Here is an 18,674-nt window from a genome sequence, read left to right as displayed (position 1 = left end):
GGACAATTGGCAGGCTTTCTCACCAAGGGCATTTCCAAGGCAAGGCTTCATCATGACACTGGCAAGCTGGGCATGATTAACATCTATGCTCAGCTTGAGGGGGAGTGTAGAGGAGATGGGTCGAATGGCCCATAGACTGTCACTTCATGTTATGTTATGTTTCTCTCTGTTATGGGCCTTATTCTGGGCCCATACTCTGTAGTGTTCTGTTTTTGTATTTTTCTGCCCATTGAAGGGCCTCTCTGTAATTTATCAAAGATTAACTCAAATAAAAGAGTATTAGAGTGTTAGAGTGAGGTTGAACCCCTCATTCTCTAACTCTCTTTGCTGTAGTTCTCTCTCTCTCTTCTTCTCTAATCTTCTCTTGTTAGTTTTTTCTGGTTTCCTAACACAGTCCCATACTTGTAGGACTGTTTTTCAACTATTGGTCATGTGATCAGAAGCACCTGAATCTATGATCCAAGGGATTTTGTGATTACCTGAGGTGGATGCATGGTTAGCGGAAGCCCTTATACCTGAGTGATCATCTTTCCAAACTTCTCATATTCAGCTTTCATGGATGATGAAGGGATGGATGATGAAGATACACCTTCAAGCTGACTGATCATCTTTCCAAACTTCTCATATTCAGCTTTCATGGCTGCCAACTGTGCACTGGTAGACTCAACCTCTGTATCTGTTTTTGTGGCTGCATGTGCACTTCCTGTCTTTCTACTATCATTCTTCTTTTGGAATCTGATAGGTATAAGATTGGGATGCAATTTCTAGCACTTGTCCTTTGTGTGTTTCGGTTTCTTACAATATTCACACACCACCTTATTCCTTCCTGTGCCACTGTGAGCTCCTGTAACCCCTTTGGGTTTAATTCCCATATTTGCAAAACGATCATTGATGCCGACTCCTTGAACCTGCAGTTGCTTCCTACTTTCTTCACTGCTGACCAAAGTATATGCTTGTGACAATGAAACATCTTCCTTGGACAAGATGTTTTGCTTTGTAATGTCGTATTCAGAGTTCAGCCCTGTCAAGAACTCAAAGACCCTATTCCTTTCAACCAATTTCCTGTAGGTTTCAACATTCTTGGGGGTATCACATGTCACAACCTCTATCAAATCAATCTCTTGCCATAGAGATTTCAGGGTTGAAAAGTATGCTGCAAGTGACTTCTCCCCCTGCCTTAGATTCTTCACATCACTTCTCAATTTGTAGGCTCTGGCAACATTCAACTTCTGGGCGTAAGTTTCTGTAACACTATCCCAGATTTTTTTAGCCGAGTTCATCCACAGGTAATGTTGGCTAATCTGTGGCTGCATCGAATTCACAAGCCACCCAATCACTGTATAATTCTCCTGAACCCATTTCTCATAGGAGGGATCCTCCTCTGGGGGAGCTTTCTTGCTCCCAGAGATAAACCCCCACTTTCCTCTACTGCAAATATGAATTTTTTCGGATTGTGACCAGGCCAAATAATTGGTTCCATCCAATTTAACTGTAGTTACAGCCAACAAGTAATCAGTTGTAGTTCTCGAATTATGTCCATATTCAGCAGTGCTCTTGTTCTTAATTTCTGAGTAGTCCATTATGTAACAGTTTCAATTAGGGTTTCGGCAAGCCTTTAAAAGTGATATGACTTCAAAGAACTCAGATTGAGTTGAAATAATAGCAAACACAGCAACACACAAACTCAGTTCAGAATTGACAGTCGTGAGAACCAAGTTCGGTGGCAGCACTTTCAAAGAGAAGAAACCCTGGTTCAGTCCTCAAGGAACAATCAGCAGGCCTCCAAACAATATGTATTCTTGGTTCCCAACAATAATTTCCCAAGGAGACCAAAGAAAATAGTCCACAGTACCTAAGATGACCTTTTACAAACACTATGCATGCAACAGTCAACACTTCACTGTTAACAAGCAGAAATCACTTCAAGAACACTTTGTCTAGGTCCAAGAAACAGCTGAACTAAAGTAGAGGCTTGTACCACTTAATTTAAATCAGCTTTCAGCAGTTTGGAAGCCCCAAAACAGCTGAACAACACTTCTAGAATAACCCAGAAATCAGTCCAGCAACAGTGGGCCGAATGGAGGTGTGCTTTGAATGCTTTAACAGTCCTCCCAAATACCAAAAATAACTCAGCAAAGAACTTGAGAAAACAACTTACAGTATCACTGGTTTGAACTTCAAACCAGGCCGAAATCTTTGCTCTCTGTGCTAGCTTCGAAAACCCTTTTCTCTGATTTCAAATCAGGCTGGAAAAAACTTGCTCTCTTATTCCTCCTGGTCACCGAACCCTTCTCCAAGTGTATAGAAACTTGGGCACCCCCCAATGACCTCCAAGAACCAGGCGAATGACTGTAAACAGTCTGCCCTAGAACCTCCTCATGCAGTTGGCTGAACTAGAACCACATGAGGGACACGCCAAGTAACGACCCGCTCTGATACCAAGTTGAAAAACAGTCATGGAAGTAGGGACTGTGCTAGAAAACCTGAAAAAACTAACAAAAGAAGATTAGAGAAGAAGAGAGAGAGAGAGAGAGAACTGCGGCAAGGCGAGTTAGAGGATGAGGAATTCAAACTTAAACCTCCCTCTAACACTCTAATACCTTTTATTTAAGTTAATCTTTGATAAATTACAGAGAAGCCCTTGAGTGGGCAGAAAAATACAAAAAACAGAACACTACAGAGTATGGGCCCAGAATAAGGCCCATAACAGAGAGAAACATAACATAACATGAAGTGACAGTGTATGGGCCATTCGGCCCATCTCCTCTACAGAGACAGTGGTATGGGAGAGTGAAAAGGATGCTGAAATGTATAGAAAGCTTGTAGAGAGAAATAGGGTATTTGAGTTTCTCACTGGACTCAACCCTGAGTTTGATATTATCAGACAAAACATTTTGGCCAGGGATGAGGTTACTCTTTCACAGGCATATGCTATGATAAGTAGTGAGGAGAGTAGGCTGCAGGTGCAGTTGGAGAGTCCATCTATAGAACATTTTGTACATGCGGGAATGAAACCTGTTGGTTCGGCTGTCTTAGTTTGTATGTTTATCTTTGTTGGGTCTTAAGTCATTAGTTATTGGGCCTTAGTTACTGGGCCTAATCTTATTTAGTGTTTATTTTGACTAGGTGTCCCATCACTAATCAGGGACATTCTTGTCCATTTATGTAACATTATGTAATGTTTTTGTATATAATAGATTAGGGCTGGCCGAGCACATTACTGCCGCCCATTTCATTTCTGTTCTTCTTCTTCCTCTTCTTCTCTCATTCGACAGCCCTATTTCAGCAAACATGGTATCAGAGCACTGATCTTTCGACTGGTTACAGCAGCCACATCTTCTTCTACTCACAGGTAACTCTCCCATCTTTCTTGTTGGTTGCTGCAAAGAAACCCTAGGGTTGGTCGTAGAACATAGCTAGACCTACATCTAGGGTTTCCCTTGGTTGTAGGCCCCAAGGGGAGTTAGACCCAGAGGCTGATGCCCTAATAGACGCAGTACAACAAACTGTAGCCATTCGGCTAAGATAGATCTGTGTAGAACAGATCTAGGCGGAAGGACTGAATTCAGCAGTCCTAGAACTGTTCGTGGGTGAGGTTATAACCTGCGATAGTAGTGTAGTACTCGGTGTCAGCAGTAATTTGGGCACAGTGTGCAGTGTTTCAACTCTGTGTCTGGCTCTTAGGTCTGAGTTTACAGTGCAGCAAGTTCCGTAAGTGTGAAACAGTTCTCTATACATTGCGGTTACAGTCTTGACACTTACAAGTAAGTGAAGATGTCTTCCATATCCGGGGAAGTGTTTTCTAGAGATGTTAGGGCTTGTGGGAGGTCTCCTAATTTGGAGAATCCAAATCTGCACAGCCTACAGATCACAAGTGTGTTGTTGGATGAGTATAACTTCAGGGAATGGTCTGTCTCAGCCATGCTTTTCATCACATCCCGTGAACTCACTGGTTACTTAGATGGGTAGAAGAAGGAACCAGAAGTGGGAAGTGCTGAATATGGAACTTGGCGCAAAGAGAGTGCTACAGTTATGTCCTGGCTACTTGCCTCAATGATTCCAAGAGTAGCCAGGACTGTTCAACATTTTTCCACGGCTGATGTGTGGGGGCCATGTTACATGCCAACCATGGGGGGTTACATGTACTTTATCATTTTTATTGATGATTATTCACGTTACACTTGGATTTATCTCTGACAATGCTAAGGAGTATTTTGAGAGAACCCTCTCCACCTATCTTGAAACTTCTGGGGTTATTCATCAAAGTTCTTGTTCCTACACTCCACAACAAAACGGGGTGGCAGAAAGAAAGAACAGGCATGTGGTTGAGGTTGCCAGATCCCTCTTATTTGCATCCCATGTTCCTATAAAGTTTTGGGGAGATGCTGTTCTTACTACTACCTTTTTGATCAACTGTATGCCCTCCCGGGTCCTTGGCTTAAAAACCCCTTTTAGTCTTCTCTTCCCGGATGATGATCTCTTTTCTCTTCTTCTCCGTGTGTTTGGGTGTACTTGCTATGTGCATATTCATAGTCACCAAAGGCACAAGTTTGAACCTAAGGCTCATAAGTGCGTGTTTCTGGGATATGCTTCCACACAGAAGGGTTATTGCTGTTTTGATCTAGTTCGTGGCACCCACTTTGTATCTTGGGATGTCACATTTGCAGAGTTGACTCCCTTCTTTAGTATTCCTCCTGAGGGGGAGAATTCTGATGAGTACTTTGCTATGTCTCCAGTTGTTCCTCTTCCCATCCCTTGTGAGTCCGATCATGGGGTGTCCACCTCTTCCACTGGACCTACCCTTGATGTCCCTGCTCCCCCTCCTACTTCTGCTCCTGCTCTTGCTCTCCAAAGGTGGTACCAAAGGCAGAGATTCCAACATGTGCAAGTTGTTTCCACTCCTTCAGAAGAGCATCTTGCCACTCCCATCATTCCTGAGGAAACAAGTCAGCCCCCATCTCAAACTGTTCCAGACCTTGACCTTCCTATTGCTCTTTGCAAGGGCAAGCAGAAGTGTATAGCCCATTGTATCTCCAAACACTTATCTTACAGCCTTCTCTCCCCTTCCTACTACTCTTTTCTTGCCTCTATTTCTTCCCATGTGATACCCAGGTCTGTACCGTAAGCTTTATCTCAAGCTGAATGGAGGGAAGCTATGATGATTGAACTTGATGCATTGCATAAGAATCATACTTGGGATATTGTGGACTTGCCGGAAGGGAAGGAACCAGTGGGTTGTAAATGGGTGTTTACTATTAAATATCACTCTGATGGCTCTATTGAGAGGTTTAAGGCTCGGTTGGTTGCTAAGGGTTACACCCATATGTATGGCATTGACTATCTTGAGACATTTGCTCCTGTAGCTAAGATGACTTCAATCAGGGTTTTACTTTCTCTAGCAGCTACTTTTGACTGGCCCCTACACCAGTTTGATGTTAAAAATGCCTTCTTGAATGGAGAACTGCATGAAGAGGTCTATATGTCTCTACCTCCAGGAGTGTATGGGAAAGAAATGAAAGGCAAGGTGTGTAAACTACACAAATCTATTTATGGTCTCAAACAATCTCCTCGGGCTTGGTTTGAGAGATTTCGGGCTGCTCTTGTCTCTTTTGGCTACATTCAAACACAATCTGATCATACACTGTTCTTGAAGAGAAATGACTCTCTGGTGACCTTCTTGATTGTTTATGTTGATGATATTGTGGTCACGGGTAATGACATTGAAGAGGCCTTGATCTTCGGTATTTTTTGGGCCTTGAAGTTGCTCGATCTAAGGATGGTATATTCATATCTCAGTGCAAATATGTCCTTGATCTTCTTGCTGAAACTGGTAAACTTGGAGCTAAACCCATCTCCACTCCCATTGATCCTAATCATAAGCTTTCTGCCACAGATGGTGAACTTTTGTCTGATAAGGGAGTGTTTCAGAGACTGCTTGGGAATCTGTTATACCTTTGCATGACTCGACCAGATATTTCCTATGCAGTCAGTGTTATCAGTCAGTTTATGCATTCTCCTAGAGATACTCATCGTTGTTGCAGAAAGGGTTCTGTGCTACTTGAAAGGTACTCCAGGGAAAGGTATTCTATTTGCTAAGCATAGTCACATGAAGCTGGAAGCCTTTACTGATGCAGATTGGGCAGGATGTATTGATGACAGAAGGTCCACCTCTGGTTATTGTGCTCAGGTTGCTGGGAAAATTGTGTCTTGGAGGAGTAAGAAACAATCAGTAGTTGCTAGATCCTCAGCTGAAGCAGAATACAGGGCAGTGGCTCACAGTGTGTCAGAATTACTATGGGTACAATCCCTTCTAGAGGAATTGGGGGTGGACTACGAGAAACCAATGATGCTCTATTGTGACAACCAAGCTGCTATCAACATTGCACATAATCCTGTTCAACATGACAGAACTAAGCACATTGAGGTTGATAGGCATTTCATAAGGGAAAGAGTCTCTTCAGGAGAAGTTTGTTTACCATTTATCACATCAGAAGAGCGATTGGCTGATATCTTGACCAAGGGAGTTCCCAGGGGGAAATTGACACACTATATAAGCAAGCTGGGCATGATTGACATCTATGCTCAGCTTGAGGGGGAGTGTAAAGAGACTGGGCTGAACGGGCCCTAACAGCCTTTCGTGTGATATCCTTTATTTTATCTTTTATTTTATGTTGATGGGCCTCACTTAATGGGCCTGTTATTTGCTCTTATTTTATTTTCTTTATGTAACTGCCAAGTTGGCCACCCACTTAAGGGTATACTTGTCATCATCAATTTTTTAGAGATTAATAAAATAGGGTTAGAGGAGAAGGGTGATTGATTCGACTTCTTCTCTTACCTCTTCTCTTCGCCATCTTCCTCTCTTATACAGTTATTCATATTTGTTCTATTATGCTAATCACTAAGTTTAATCTTGATATTAGAGGACTGATTTACATCTTGGGACATTATGAGTTTTAGATAGAGAAGCACGAAATGAAGGTGAGACATTTTCATAGGATAAGAATTGAGCCACGGGATGGTGTATGGTGCATGATCTAACCCCCTTCATTTTTGCAATAGGAAGGTCTAGATCACAATTTGAAGTGTCAATGTCAATGGGTTCAGGAGTTTCAATAGGAATAGTAGTACCTGGGTGAGGGCATTGATTCATCTCCTGGTAGTTCGATGGCATTGTTTGCGTAGTCTCAGACTGTCCCTTGGCTATTGAACTCTGTTGGCCTTCACTTCTATAACTTTGTCTCTGAAAGACACAAAATGGAGGAGAGTCAAGTGGGGAAGGCAACAAGACTGGAGTTCGTTTCTTTTTCTCCTCACCAAGATTCTTCCCCTAAGGGGAAGCAGAAAAAAAGGGAACATTTTCAAAGAATGAGACATCCATAGAGACAAAATATTTCCTTGAGACTGGATCAAAACATCGATAACCCTTTTGAGAAAGGGGATATCCAAGAAAAACACACATAATAGCCTTAGAATCAAGTTTACCTTGGGTAGGGGAGAGATCATGGACAAAGCATTGGCACCCAAAGACATGCATGAGTATGGGAAGCAATGGAGCCTTGGGGAAGAGGAGCTGGTGAGGGGACCTATATTCCAACAACCGAGAAGGCATCCTGTTGATAATATATGTGGCAGTCATAATAACATCCAACCAAAATCTTTTTGGAACTTGCATTTGCAACAAGAGTCCTCGAGTAACTTCTAAGACGTGACGGTTTTTTCTCTCTACAACCCCATTTTGTTGGGGAGTCCTTGCATATGAGCTCCTACGAATAGATCCATAGGATGTAAAGAAGTTGGAGAGGTCTCCATGAAAGTACTCCTTGGCATTGTTTGATTGAAAGACATGAATCTCCGTCTGAAATTGGGTGTAAACCATTCGTTGAAAATCTTTCACAAGCTTAGGAACAACTTCTCGTGAGTGCATAGGGTACACCCAAGTGAATCGTGAAAAATCATCAATAAAAGAAATAAAGTACTTGTAGCCATTCTCAGTTGGAATATTCATAGGTCCCCAAACATTAGAGTACACAATATGGAAAGGAAAATCCGATATTTTATTACGTAAAGGAAATGAGGTTCTATAATGCTTGCTTAGTTGACACACTTGACATTGAAAATCATTGATAGGAACAGGCAAATAAATCTAGAAATAAGTACTTCAAAGACTTAAAAGACATATGACCCAAACGGTGATGCCACAAAAAAACTTGACTATTACTAGACTGACTTGAAGACTCTGAAACTGCAAGAACAACTTTATTCTCTAGCACATAGAGGCCATCGACCATGCTCCCTCTACCAATCGTCCTCCCAGAAGCCAAATCTTGAAAAACACAAGAGTCGGGAAGGAAAGTTACTAAGCAGTTCAAAGCATGTGTAATACTACTGATGGATAACAAATTAATAGGCATTTTTGAGACATGCAAAACATTTTGTAATGAGAGACCAAAAGGTAAAGATATAGATCCTTGACCAGCAATGGAGGAGAAGGATCCATCAGCAAGCCTCACTTTATCTTTTCCAGATAGAAGGGTATATGATTGAAACAAAGTTGACTTACCAATCATATGGTTGGAGGCACCAGAGTCAATAATCCATGAAGACTCCGGGGGATCAGTAGTCACATGAAAAGCAGAGGTTAAGTTACCTGAGGAAGAAGCAAATGAGGTAGAAGGTGCAGGTCTAGGATCTGTTTGTTTGATAATCCTACCATACTGCTCCAAATGGTCACAGAAGGAGCTGATAATATCTTCCTTGGGATCAGAACTAGAGGGACAATCTGGAGATTCATGTGAGGCAAGATTGGCAGAGGTGAACTTCTTCTGAATTGGCTTATTGTTTTGTTCTGTTGCCGATTTCTTGTTGAGTTCCTGCGCCCATTTTGGTTTTCCATGCAGTTCCCAGCATGCTTCACGGGTGTGTCTAGACTTTTGGCAGTGAGTGCACCATAATTTATCCTTATCATCCACCTTTTTCTGATTTTCCCCCTTCCTAGTGAATTGGTATTACTTCTTGCGGCTAAAGCTATGGTCTCCCCCTCAAGAGGATTCATAGCAGACCTACTACTCTCCTCAAACTGAACTAAAGCATACACCTCTTGGACAGACGGGAGATCCTTGCTGCCCAAAATCTGTATCCAGATAGGCTCATACATGGGTTTAAGGCAAAGAAGGAAAGCAAACACCTGTTGCTGGGAGACCAACTGTTTGTAGGCCTTGGCATCTCCTTGGACCAAGTTAAGTAGTTTCTGCCGTCCAAGGGGGTAATGGTCATAGGAAAGTGCAGGGTCTCATAACCACCAGACATTCCTCCTTGATGTGAGGTAGCTTCTGAAGTTGCAGACTCTTCAGAATTCATTGGAGCCAAGTGAAGGCAGCAGACACAAACTGACTACAGTCCTTACGGGGCGCCAGTGTTTTTATTATATATACTAGGGTGACCGCACAACTTAAAAGAAGTAAAAAGACCAAAATGCTCCTTGTGGCATACACCAAATATTACATCATCCACCATTTGTACTTTGCTTTCTCTCTAATTTTCTCCCTTTTAATATATATATATATATTTCTTTCTCACAGGCAATAGACAACCTGGTACTGGTATAACTATTGAAAATGTATATTCTCTAGTTTGACCATCCTGTGATTTTAATGATCTTAATGAATAATCATGTGTAGGCTATGGTTGCCAGGGGAGATCTTGGTGCTGAGCTCCCTATTGAGGAGGTTCCACTGCTGCAGGTAGTTTTCTTATTTCTGACGGAAAAGGCACTACAGAGAAAGCATGGTTTACAAATAGGAAGAGACTTGTTGCTTAAATTGCTCAACAAAACAATGTATTTCTAAGACGACTCAGACGTATTCCTTAATTTGAGTTACTTACTGGAAAGCAAATTGCTTCTTTTAATGCAGGAAGAGATTATTAGAATTTGCCGTAGTATGGGAAAAGCTGTTATTGTGGCAACAAATATGTTGGAAAGCATGATTGTTCATCCTACACCAACCCGAGCAGAGGTATCAGACATTGCCATTGCAGTCCGTGAGGGTGCTGATGCAGTAATGCTCTCTGGAGAAACTGCTCATGGAAAGTAAGTTTTATTTATATATTTTGCAACTTTTTGAAAGTAAGTTGTTCAACTTAATTATTAAAACAAAGAAAATGTCTGATGAGTGAAAGTAAATGGTCCCTTTATATGACAACAAAAGTGATATATGAAGTGGCAATAATTATTGTGGAATTAAGCTTATGAGCCATCTATGAAACTTTGGGAAGGGTTGAGCAATGATTCATCATCATCATCGTCGTCGTTGTCGTCATCATCTAAGCCTTATCCCTGATGGAAGGTCTTCAAAGGGCCAGAGAGCTGAACATTCAGAAGCTAGTAATTGAGGGGGACTCAAAGTTAGTTAGAGTAGTTAAAGAAGGAAGAGGAGGATGGATGGTGGTACTATGCTGTATTAATGAGAAAAGGGGTACTTGGCTGTCTTGGGGAATGGAAATCAATGTGCAATGGGTGAAAAGGAATGCTAATTCATTCGCTGATACATTAGAAAATCAGGGGGCGGGAGGGGATCATTTATTTTGGTCTGTATTGTAATTTTTCTGTTTGTATTTGGGAGAGTTAAGAGAGTTTATCTCTCCCCTTATCCCCTTTGTATACTTACTTAAGAAAGGGGCCTGTAAGTACTAAGTAGGTATGTTGATATCATCAAGGAAATGTATTAAAGGGTAGTGACCAGTGTAAGAACTTAGGAAGAACAGATAAGAGAATTTCCAATCGCAATTGATTTACATCAAGGGTCAACACTAGTGTCATTTTGCATTAGTTACAGATGAACTAACTAGACATTTGTAGGAGATCCCATGGTGTATTTTGTTTGCTAATGACATAGTATTTACTGATAGTACTCGAAATGAGCTGAAAACAAAGCTAGAACAATGGAGAAATGCTTTAGAACCAAACGGTTAGTTGGACTAAGACAGAATACGTGCATTGCAATTTTAGTAAAATGTTAGCAACCATAGTGCCATAGTGGTGTACTTGAAAAAGGTGATCAGGAGAGACTCTAGACTAACCACTTCTGGTACCTTGGATCAATCATTTGTGGTCAGGGGGAAATTAGAAGATATTATGCATAGAATTAGAGCAGGATGGTTGAAGTGGAAAGGTGCATCAAGTGTGCTGTATGGTTGGCATATATCAATGAAACAAAGGAAACCTAAGGGCCATTAGGCCCATTACCCAATGATGACCCCAGCTATCTGGATCTTGGGAGAGGGAGAGTTAAATGGACATAGACCTAACCTTTGGCATTTTTTTTTTTGCACAATGTGACTTTTCTTAGACTTGAACCCAAGTATCTTGCTTGTTAGCCTGAGAGAAAGATTCCATAAGCCAATTATTAGATCACCATTACTATCATCAGACAGAATGATGGGCAATCAAGAAAAACATGTTCAAAAAATTAAAGTAGTTGAAATGGATGAGTGGCAAGTCACAAGACTAGAAAGGACAGTTAAAGATGAGCACATCGGAGAGGACTTCTCCAATTTGAGATGGTTAGGTCATGTACATGGATGACCAAGACTGCACTGGTGAGGAATGCCTTGGTTCAAGTAGAAGGCTATAAATGAGCAAGGGGAAGGCCAAAGAAACCGTGATTTGAAGTGTATGATCTGAAGACTTACAATTTGATAGAAAACATGGCTCTTGACAAAGCACAATTGCAGGAAAGGATTTGTGTAGTCCAAGTAGTCGGGGTTGAGGCTTATTTGAGTTCAGTTAAGCTTCTTGAATACCTGTAAGGTTGGGCAGGAGACTCATATGCTCTGCACACGAGAGAGTGTGGGTTTGGACCAACTCCAATAACTCCTACCAAAGGGGATCTTGACATCTTGTTCATTAGAGAATTGATCTAGTTGTGTGGATCCCAAGCCTCCAATTCAAATTAGATGTAAAAATAAATTGACAGCCACGAAGAAGTTTATAAATTTGATTGTGTCAGATTAAAACTTTAGGATATCTTAGTTGGACCTGTTGCATGGTCTCTCCTAGTCTCTATGCATGTCCGCCATAAGGGTAGGTGTAATCACAAGGGTAAGTAGGATTTATTCCTTTCTTGGGACAAGAATTTTCTTCTCAAAGTGATACTGTGTGATGCTAAAACTCAAGTTGCTAGCACATGACTGGACCATCATCTTTGTACATTGAGGATAGATGTGCAACATATGCTTAAGGTTTACACTTATGATAATGACAGCCTCCCTGTCTATAAAGAAGCTCATTTCATATTTATCTCAGTTCTTGTTTTTCTTTTTTTGAAAAAGTAAGGTATTGTATTAATGATATAAACAAAAAATTTTACAAATATAAACCATGTACCCTCCTGTGTATAGGACCATACAACTTGTTAACAGAAGCTTAACATCTCTGTCAAAAAATCTATTATAACCCAATCCCCTAAAATCCTTATGAACAGCCAACCATGACCATGAACAAAGTCTTCCCTTAATCCCATTTAGCAACATATCACAAGTACTCAATTAGCATAGGTGTTCTCAAATACTTGAGAGTTTCTTTTCTCCCATATAGACCAAAAAGCAGCCATAAGAAGCAGCCTTCAAATGGTTTTACCCCTGGTACTGACACAACTAATCTGTCAGCCCCAAGGAAAAGCTTGAACTGAATGAAGAAAACTGCCAACCCAGCCAAAAGTAGCGAAAGTATCCAAAAGAGCACTCCAAACTTTGCTAGCATTTGGGCAGTGCAAGAATAAGTGATTGGCAGTTAATATTGTCAGGTTAGTGGGTGGTCTCTTCCAATATCAATGAAGATAGCACAAGGGAGTAGTTTATTCCTCCCATGCAATTGCTATGCTGTGGCAGAAATATTTCTTCAAGTTGTTGAGGGCTCAACTCAAAAATTTTTTAGGGGTAGAACTATATTCGTGTATCCATACATTAACGCTTATGTACATACATATGTGCACACACATTCATCATGCATAGTTGTGCACTTGCAAATATTGCATTATGTCCCTTTAAGTGAAAGATATGGTTGCCTCAATTTTTTATTCTAAGAGACATTTACATTGTTATTTTATTGATAATGCTCCTTTTATATAGAGATTTATTTTACTTCCACTGTATATGCAAGTCCATTTACATTGCTTTCCTGCAGGTTTCCACTCAAAGCAGTGAAGGTTATGCACACGGTCTCTTTAAGGACCGAAGCAACTATGGTTGGAGGTGAAAGGCTTCTGAATCTTAGTCAGGCCTTTAAGGTTGCCTTAAATAATTTGGTTACTCATTATGCCTTTTCAATTTTTAAATGTTTCAAATCTTTCTTCTGAACATGAGACTTCAACTCTTACTGGAAAACTCTTATCTCTTGTAGAACCATATGAGTGAAATGTTCGCATTCCATGCAACCATGATGTCAAACACTCTTGGGACCTCTATTGTAGTCTTCACCAGAACTGGATTCATGGCTATCCTGCTGAGCCATTACCGACCTTCTGGCACTATATTTGCCTTTACAAATGAGTGAGTCTTATGGTATCTACCAAGTTCATCACACTTTTCTTTCTAGAGGAAGATCCAGGTTTTGGTGAGAGGAGAGAAGCCATTTTCCCTGCATGTGCTGTGCACAGCATGAGGCTTAGAGGGCGACTTGGATCAATATCATTGATCTTGCAACCATGAGCTTATGTAGGAAGGTTATACTAACTTTCTCATTTACATGTAACTTTTGGATCCTCATAATTTGAGCATCCATGCAATGCCTAAACGATTGGGTGTTTACATCATCCAAGAGACCTGCTTTAATAAACATTCCTATCTTGTCTATGGTACTATGTAGGGTCTGATTCTATCCTCTTGCATTGATGGACTGGCCATATTTGAACATGATGGCATGCAGGGAGAGAGTTAGACAAAGACTGGCTTTGTACCAAGGGGTATGCCCCTTATACATGCAGTTCTCAGATGATGCTGAAGAAACCTTTGCAAATGCCTTATCTTTGTTGCAGGTAATTTTAGTGGGACTGATCTTACACTTCCTTCAGGCTTTAATTAGTTCTGAGTACTCATTAATTCTTTTTAAATGGACCAACATAAAATGGTCTTGGGATGCATTTTTAGATTCTGTGTTTAACATTTAAGAACCAACTATTATCCAGCCATGACATATTGAACCTAAAAACGCACTACTGATCATTTTGTTTGTGATAGGTTGGTACAATTTCTAAATGCCATTCATGTATCTGGTTAAGCAGGTCCAATCCAATCTGATGAATACTTTGGACCATTGTGGACTGGTCCAATTCAATGTCTGGACCGCCCAATCTGTTCAAGTTGGTTTTAATTTAGATTGGTTTCAATAAAAACTTGATTCATTGTCACCTTTATTCTTATATCAACGGACTGGATATTGGTTCTATCCGACCCAATCCAATATAAATTCATTACAGATGGACCGGATCCAATCCAATCCAATAAATACTTTTGACCATTAGGCCTGAACTAGTCCAATTCAATGTCTTACTGGTCTGTCCAATCCGTCCAAATTGATTTTTATTTGGATGGGGTCCAACCCAAAATTGGTCCGTTGGCACTCCTATAGATTGGACCTCCATGATCTTACTGTTGATCAAATTGAATATCGTCAACCCTGACCTATTGTTGGTCTAACTAGTGTGCCCCCTGCTTTGTTTGTTACAATAAAGAAGGCTACTTATCTTTGGAAAGGATGCAGAGCAAATTCTGCCACAAAAATAATGATAGGCTTGTTCCCCAACTTTTCTAATGGTGCATGCCTAGTCCTTGGATGTAGGAGTGTGGTAGCACAGCAGCATTTCAGGTTGTTTCTTCCTCAGGTTCACAGGATCCACCATTAAAATGGTGGATGTTAAACCCCTACAGTGACTCAGGTGAAGAGGATGTTCCATGGGGAGATAAAAATTTATTGTATTTTAATTGTCAGCATAATTTATATTTTGATAAGCAACAACAATCAGAAATTTATTAATAATGAGAATAAAAAGCTGTACAAGAAGTAACATGGTGGGATTGGACTGCCGACTGCCATAACCCAATACCAGAGGAGTTCCCTTGCCATCTTGTAGATACAGTTTTCTCTTGGAAGTTGACCTTGCCTTTTCATTTTTGGCTAAACAATTCTAGCTTTAAATCTGATGTTTAAGATCCTTGATCAACCGGCACATAATGCTGTACTGCTGTCCGTAGTGTTGCCCGTGGCGTTAATATGTGAGTTATACTGCTGTCCATTGATCAACCAGCTCATATGCTGTACTGCTGTCCATTGAATCTTGATAAAACCAGATCTCTATCATAAAAAGAAAACCAGATCTCTATCATAAAAAGCAAGGATCAAAATTTCAATACGATACGCCCCTGGTGTTTCGGGACCCCTCATTTTTAAATACAAAAAACATGTAAGTATCCAAAATACAATTTAAAAAAACAAAAAAATATAAAAACAGATGTTTTTGGTACCGATACGCCTCTGCCGATATACAGGGGGATATCAATATTTTGAACCTTGATAAAAAGTACTAATAGCATTGGTAATTCTGCAGTATATCTTGCCAGTTATTATATATCTTACCAGCTGTGATTGCTATCTGTTGGAAGATTTACTTTTAAAACAAATTCAGAAACTCAAGAAATTTTTGTCCAACTGTGATGAATGGTTCAGAAACAAGGGATGGTGAAAGAAGGGGAACAGGTGGCTCTTCTTCAGAGTGGCAGACAGCCCATTTGGCGTTCCCAGTCCACTCACAATATCCAGGTAAGGAGAATGTAGATGAGGCATCAGATGGAGACGGGCATAAAATGGTTTCTCCTTCCCCCTACAATGGATTTGAGCTTTAGAAGATGTACTGTTGTCTTGCTGGCCGTATTTCTGTGTAGTCCTGATCATGTGGACAAATGGTATGTTCTAAAACTTTTATGATGCCCTACATGCTTCATAGTCTCAAGAACTATCTGCATGTCGTGGTTGTAAACATACAATGAAGAAATTTTCTCGTTATTTTCCTCGTTTCTTTTCTTTTTTTTGGAAAAGATGCACTTCACTCATTTTGACTAGAAAGTTGTGTACTATAACTTCCCTCATTTTCTTTGGTTTGGCATCTTTGGCCTCCTTTAAGGATCACTGGCAGCCTTTAATTAATAGAATTTTCTAGTCTCTTATCTGATTTCTGAAAATGTAAAGCGAGATACCATCTCCAAACTGAGTCCACGTGGAACAAACAAATACAACCAACGGAAAGGCCACTGATATGGTGTATGCATGCAATTAGGGTTTTTGACATAAACAGCTGTGTTGGGTCTGGTAAAAGCCTCTCAAGGGCAAAATTCGTTGTGAATATAAAGCATGAGATGTAGCAACAGTTTGAACCAGAACGAGATCACAAGGGGGGATGAAATACATGGAATCAAATCCTAACTGAACTTTGAATGGATGTCCGGAGAAGAAGGTGCAACTTAGAATCAGAGGACAATGGTTACTAGGGTGACTTGAAGAGTGCATGCTTGCGTTAGTCGGCCAGATTGTTCCTTGTGCAAGTGCAACTGGACCCAGAGGACTTGCATGCTTGCATTCCTGAACTGCTGGCGCCAACAGGTTGCCGAATTGAGTTCTACGCTGACAATGATTAATTTGAGAGACCAACTGCCTGATATAAGCTTACAGGGAAAAAAGTATAAAGGGGGACATGAAGGTTCGAGGACTTTTTTGGGTAAAAGATGAGTATCTTGAACTAGTAGGGAAGGAAACTCCTTCCGGGAGGTTTGCACTTGCACTTGGGGCTGGCTTTCAAAATCCTTTCAATAGAGTTCAGATCTGCCACCAACAATCCCTCCAAACACTGTCCCAGCAAGATACCATCGGGAACAGCTCCCCATGAATGATAAGGGGGATGTTCCCAATGTGCCGTTGCAGTGGCCTTTTGGAACATTATTGGGAACGTTGTGTTGGTAGCAGATCCTAACCTTATATCTGTGAGGACCAAATCCAAACCCCTAGTCCTTTCTAATGAGATGGGATGTAGGGGTGTTCACATTAAATGTCAAACTGATCAAATCAATCAAACCGGCCTGACCCAATCCAAGGTGATTGGTTTTTTCAAAACCATCAGTCGGTTTCGATTTTCATATATAAAAACCGAAACCAAACTGAACCAAATTGATCCTATATGTTTAAGTAATTATTAATTAGTCCCTACCCTATATGTTAAATGTTGATATATTTTATTTTTGTTTTGTTTAAACTTTGAAAAAAATGGTTATTTATGATAAAAACTAAAGAATAAAATCAATACAATTATAATACAATGGTACAATATTTAATTCAGTTTTGTCTAAATTTAAATATATATTAACAAAAAAAATTCAGTTTTGCATAAAAAACTAATCGATTTAAATATATATTTTGATTTTGTATAAAAATTAAAAAGAAATAAACTTAAATATAAATAAATATTTTAGTTCAAAAAAAATATAAAAATTGACTAAACGGATAAACCGACCCAAACCGACCCTTCATGTTTGGATCGGTTTTGCTTCAGGGTTGGTCGGTTTCGGTTTAGTCAATAATAAACCAACTAGGTCGGGTCGATTGAAGAAAATGAATCAACCCAACCCATGAACACCCCTAATGGGATGGGTTGAAACTGGATTCAGTAGGTGCAAAGTCTGTTCAAACACCCATTATAGCATAGAAGTGTGGAGATGTTCCCGATGCAAAGCTGTAAAGGCTATTTGAACGGGCCTTGCACTGACTGAAGCCGATCTCGGATGGATTCCCCACAGATTGCACCCCACAATCCATCCCCTCCGTGATTTGGGAACATCTACATCTACCCATGACAAACAGAGGAGATGTTCCTAATGCAATGGGGAGTGGGGGATAGGCTGTGGGGCGTGCTTAGTGTGAAGCTCATCCAAATTCCTGGCTGGATGGTTTATAGGGCATGTCATCGATTTTGGATTAACTGAATGATTTAGCTGTTCAGCAGGCTGTGGACCCAATGATGAGGTTTCACGGCAGGCCACATAGAACCTTATCATTGGTTCCACAGCGTGCTGAACAGCTAAAGCGTTCAGCTAAACCTTGCTCCATCATGCCAAAGAGTGCAATCTTTGGAGGGCCCACATCAACTTTACCTGGGTCAGGAGTGGAGTTGAACCTCTCAAAACTAGAAGAGTTATTTCCAAGAGGGTGAGAGAGAGGAGTCGTTTTTAAAAGAATTTTTCAAAAATCTTTATTTGATTATTTTTTCCTAAAATAGAAAAATGGACATGCTTATAGCCTCACAGTTCACACAGAAGGTGATAGTGTAATGGAACAGGGGGAGGATGGGTACGTGATAGGAAGACAGACGATCCTACTGGGTCAAATTTTGGATTGAATAAATAAAAGGAGACCTTGTACAAATTATAAATAGTGTAATGGAACAGGGTACGTGATAGTGTAATGGAATAGTGTAATGGAACAGGGGGTTACGTATAGTGCCAAGAAGCAAACATAAATAAATAAAAGGAGACCTTGTACAAATTATACAAAACAGAGTAGGGAAACCGGAAACCTAGCATTTTACGAATCAGGATAGTGCCCTGTTTACCCCATTAGACAGGAATCAGAGGGG

General features: G+C 40.4%; 1 protein-coding gene across 1 annotated transcript in view; it reads left to right on the top strand.

Annotated features, from left to right (window-relative positions):
• PKP-BETA1 (plastidic pyruvate kinase beta subunit 1) overlaps positions 1 to 16,198 on the top strand; it is a 102,953-nt gene extending 86,755 nt beyond the window's left edge. Inside the window, exons 7-12 of the mRNA XM_088961379.1 lie at positions 9,681 to 9,743; positions 9,915 to 10,090; positions 13,184 to 13,286; positions 13,400 to 13,548; positions 13,925 to 14,033; positions 15,722 to 16,198. Coding sequence (XP_088817505.1) covers positions 9,681 to 9,743; positions 9,915 to 10,090; positions 13,184 to 13,286; positions 13,400 to 13,548; positions 13,925 to 14,033; positions 15,722 to 15,829 — 708 coding nt within the window. The 3' untranslated portion in view covers positions 15,830 to 16,198. The remainder of the gene's footprint in view (positions 1 to 9,680; positions 9,744 to 9,914; positions 10,091 to 13,183; positions 13,287 to 13,399; positions 13,549 to 13,924; positions 14,034 to 15,721) is intronic.
• The last annotated feature ends 2,476 nt before the right edge of the window (positions 16,199 to 18,674 follow it).

Source organism: Nelumbo lutea, chromosome 1, assembly GCF_056320005.1.
Source record: "Nelumbo lutea isolate HS-2025 chromosome 1, American lotus-T2T, whole genome shotgun sequence".
NCBI classification, from domain to species: Eukaryota; Viridiplantae; Streptophyta; class Magnoliopsida; order Proteales; family Nelumbonaceae; genus Nelumbo; species Nelumbo lutea.
The sequence above is the reverse complement of the archived record's forward strand: the minus strand, read 5'-3'. Positions and strand labels throughout refer to the sequence as shown.